The sequence below is a fragment of the Ipomoea triloba genome, chromosome 6, assembly GCF_003576645.1.
Source record: "Ipomoea triloba cultivar NCNSP0323 chromosome 6, ASM357664v1".
NCBI lineage: Eukaryota > Viridiplantae > Streptophyta > Magnoliopsida > Solanales > Convolvulaceae > Ipomoea > Ipomoea triloba.
The window spans coordinates 27630451-27634572 of record NC_044921.1 but is presented as its reverse complement, the minus strand read 5'-3'; the positions used below and the strand labels follow the sequence as shown (position 1 = coordinate 27634572).

The following is a 4122-nucleotide window of genomic DNA, read 5'->3' as shown; positions in this document are numbered from 1 at the left end:
TATCATTTAGAAAGAATTAAGGAAAAAAAGGATGTATTCAGTATTTTAGGCCACAAACTTGGACAGAGAAACCTCCATAAATATTCATAATTTCATAGAGAGGAAGTGACAAAGACATATGTGGCGATGATTGTTTAGGTAAGGTGATGTCACTACCAATATCCTTAATCTTCGAATGCACTGCCTTTCCCTTTACACCTGCCAGGCCACAAACCATTTTATTAACATATTGTTTTTTTTACTTGAATCTAACTACCGTTGACTACAACAAATTAAAAAGTAGTCTTTTGGGGCGCAACTCTTTCTAAAATCTTCTATCTTCTTATCTACTTTTATTTGTATTGTCAAATCAAAACATCTCAATACGATTTCTTCTTACATCAACACCGACGTGGTTAAAATTTGCCAGCGCATAATCACTGCTAGACTTATATTTTTGTTCAGAAAGTCCAAAACTCTTATCTCTGGAGATTCTCCAGTCACTAGTACGTCATGGTCATCTTAATTGCAGATCAGAGGTAGCAGTTGTCCTATATATACCATTTTCTGACAATTTCTTTGAATTTTCAGTTACCTGTTTTGCGTTTTTGTTTGTGTCTTCACATAGGTATAGGTACCACATTATCTAGTACGTACGTACAAGTGGTTCTATTTGGAGTCGTAATTTCTAAATAAATATTTCTTTGAAAGGCGGGGTCATCATCTCCATTGCTAATTAGTCCATCCGAGGAACTTTTTATGTAATGTAAAGGCATAAAGAGGTGTTTCAATTCTTGGGCGGAAGAGGCAGTTTGTGTTTGATTGGTTATACTGCTCGATCTCTCTCAAAGATTGGTTGTTTTGCCCCCTGCCTGCCCACTTATTTGTGAAAAATGTATGTCATAAAGGTGTTTGCTAATATGAGCATCAAGATGTCCTTTTGATGCTTCTCTTTTCCTTTAATTTTCTCCCACTGTCTGCAGATTTATGCCTTCACAAACTAAATGTGGAAACCGCAGTAGTCTTGGCCATACCCAATTCTGTAAAAATTTCAGCCTCCTCCTCCTCCATCTCCATGAGTAGAATTAGCCCAATTCTGTTGTTGGTGATAGTAATTCTAGCTGTTATCTTCTTTCTGTTTGGTCTGTTTCATCTTCTGGTTAGATATTTGATGAAAAGGCCTTCTTTTTCATCTGTTTCTCAGTCCAATAGATTCCCAGAAACAACTTCTGGCTCCCAAGCTCTGCAGCGGCAGTTACAACAGCTCTTTCGCTTGCACGATTCCGGGTTGGACCAAGCCATCATAGATAACCTGCCACTGTTTTTGTACAAGGATATCATGGGTTTGAAGGAGCCATTTGATTGTGCTGTTTGTTTGTGTGAATTTTCAGGCGATGACAAGCTAAGGCTGCTGCCCTTGTGCAGCCATGCCTTTCACATCCACTGTATAGACACTTGGTTGCTGTCAAACTCCACATGCCCTTTGTGCAGAGGGGTGATTAGTAGCTCTGCTCATCCAAATTTGGTGTTGGCTCCTGAAGAATGGAGGAGGAGGTGGAGTCGGCCCTCCTCGGGCATTCATAATAAGACGCAAATAATGCAAGAAAATAATGGTGGTGACATGAGGGTGTTTTCAGTGAGGCTTGGAAAATTCAGAAACCTGAATTTGCAGGGGCAGGGGGGTTCGGGTTCAGGCGAAAGAGGAGGTGATGAGGAAAAGGAAAGTAGTAGTAGGTGCAACATTGATGCAAGGAGATGCTTCTCCATGGGGTCATTTCAGTATGTGGTTGGTGATTCAGATTTGCAGGTTGCTCTACCTAGTATTATTAGTAATGGTGGAGCCACTAAGGTTGTGAATGTTGAAGGTCCCAGTGGTGGCAGTAGCTCATTAGAAGGAAAAAAGATCAGTGCCAGAACTGAAGGGGAAAGCTTCTCAGTATCCAAGATTTGGCTTTGGTCCAAGAAAGATAATTATAAGTTTTCTTCTCATAATCCCCTGGCCCTTGCCAATCACTAATACAACTCAATTTGTTTGATCATCTATAATTTCACCCGGAGGAGCGTGGCATACGTATTTATTTAGAGCATTTTGTAATGTAATATCTGTGTGGATTGGCTGCACTATAATATACTGTCCTCTCTCATCTAATTTCAATTTTGTTATCTTTACACTTTTACTTTTCTAAGGAAGAATATGTTCTGTTCTCCACTTTTACCTTAGCTTTTTGGTCTATTGTGCTTGCCTTCCTTGTATTAATAATTACGCGAGTATTAATTAGCTTTAATTTCAGAGATCATATGGATTATGTAATTTGGTGTGAAATGAGTACTGATTATGACTTTCAAACTTAAATCATCTCCACTAACTACGTTTGAGCACCAATTTAATATTCTACATATATAACTTGAACGCATCTTCTTCTCTTACTTTCTTTGAACTAACACAAGCATGAGCTAAACCATAATTAATTATATACGGAGTATTAATGCTTTGTATTTCTAGTCACTCCATGGTCCAGGGGTAATAATAAACATTTCAAAAAAAAAAAAAAAATTAGCCATTTTTTTTTATACACAACAACAATTGTCTATTTGAAAATTTAAAAAAAGAAAAAGGGGAAATAATTGTTTTTGAAGTAAAAGATAGAAAAGCAGTATAATGAGGTGGGCATGTGAGAGTAGATATTGATTGTTGGAAGCTACAGCCTACAGCTAGCGATCGATCATTTCCATTTCAATAACGTGCCCACCCCAGCAGTAAACGGTCGGCGCAGCGCACTTAGACGAAGCTGGGCCCATCTTTGCCCAGATCCATGGATGCCTTAGCCGACGCCGGAATGGAGGCGTATCTGACGGAGAAGTTCCGGTAGGCGTACTCAGTCTCCTCCTCCAAATTCCCGGGGCCTTGGTCGAAGTTAAGGGAATAATCCAGAGGATCGTACTGAAATTTCCCTTGTCTCCCTCCGCTTCCGCTTCCGCTTCCGCTCTTGCTTCTGTTAAAACGGCGGATGAAGGTCTTCCATCTTGGCCCAGCCACGATCTCCGACCACTCCCGGAGCTTCTTCAGGGCGCTGATTCCTCTGCTCAACAATGATCTTTCCTCCACCTCGCCTCCCAGCTGATGCTGATTCTGCTTATGCCACCACCTCAACCCGCCCCGGTTCGCTGACCCGAAACATGGGAAGCAGAAGCAGCAGCGCCGCTGGAATAATACTACTTCCGGGCTCTCGCTCCTCGCCTCCGCATCCTTATTATTGTATGAAACTTCACGGCCTTCCATACATAGGTATCTCAGACCCCCAGATTAAAAAGCTACAAACTTTGGGTGTGATGTGTGAATTATTAAAAACAGACGCTATATATAAATAAATATTCCAGTGCGTGTTACGGCCTTACGGGTACTGGGAAATTCCGGTAGCCAATCATTGATCTCCTCCTACTCCTGGAATCTATTTACTGCTTGCTTACTTTCTTTCAAGATTTTTTTAAAAAATATATATAAATATGATTTGAAAGTGGTAAGGTGCGAGATAAGGACGAAGTTGGTGCATAATATAATGATCTGGATTTAGTTAACAAAACCCCACTTTTAATCTTGCTTTGCTTTGCTTTGCAATTTACACACACCACTATTGAATATATAATTATTTCTTATGTCAAATCATACTTATTAGTGATACTGATAAATGATAATTGACAAATCAAATCAAACGGAAATGGCGTTTAGTAAGCAACAAAGGCAAGCCACGCTAATACGCTATTGCCTATTAGCCTGTAGAATTAAAGGAGCTGAGCTGAGCTGGGTTAGTTCTCAACATGATGTTGCAGGATTCGGAGTATATTCTATTCTCAACTAACATATATTCCTTCCTTTCACCAGCGCAGCTTTACAACTTTAATTATAAATAAATGTGAAGTAAATGAGACAATAATTCAGCAAATTTTATCCATAACAAAGCATTAGCATTAGATTGAAACACATAAACACTTATATATATGTGGACTCCAGGTAGGTTCATAATATAATACAGGATAAGTAAGTAGGTCACTCCAATCCACAACCAATTCAAGACCATATGCTAAAACTAATCAGTGTTCTATTGCTCTTCACTTACATACCTACTAATATATATATATATATAT

The 4122-nt window shown here is 39.3% G+C and overlaps 2 protein-coding genes across 3 annotated transcripts; one reads left to right on the top strand and one right to left on the bottom strand.

Annotated features, from left to right (window-relative positions):
- Positions 1-287: 287 nt before the first annotated feature.
- Positions 288-2194, top strand: LOC116022006 (RING-H2 finger protein ATL47-like). Of its 2 annotated transcripts, none has more exons than XM_031262546.1 (2): positions 288-874; positions 963-2194. In XM_031262546.1, exon 2 carries the CDS (start codon positions 1055-1057, stop codon positions 1994-1996), a length of 942 nt encoding a protein of 313 aa, XP_031118406.1. In that variant the 5' UTR covers positions 288-874; positions 963-1054; the 3' UTR covers positions 1997-2194. The 2 variants fall into 2 exon arrangements, with proteins under 2 accessions (XP_031118406.1, XP_031118405.1); XM_031262545.1 differs by having other exon boundaries at positions 289-518; positions 608-2194.
- A 564-nt stretch (positions 2195-2758) lies between these two features.
- On the bottom strand, positions 2759-3259 carry LOC116023764. Its single transcript, XM_031264774.1, has one exon. The coding sequence runs from the start codon at positions 3257-3259 to the stop codon at positions 2759-2761; it is 501 nt and encodes a 166-aa protein (XP_031120634.1).
- Between the last annotated feature and the right edge of the window lie 863 nt (positions 3260-4122).

What these genes read in the sequence shown, in the direction of transcription:
- LOC116022006 (XM_031262545.1), top strand. Translation starts at nt 923, where the DNA reads ATGCTTCTCTTTTCCTTTAATTTTCTCCCACTGTCTGCAGATTTATGC.
- LOC116023764 (XM_031264774.1), bottom strand. Translation starts at nt 3,259, where the DNA reads ATGGAAGGCCGTGAAGTTTCATACAATAATAAGGATGCGGAGGCGAGG.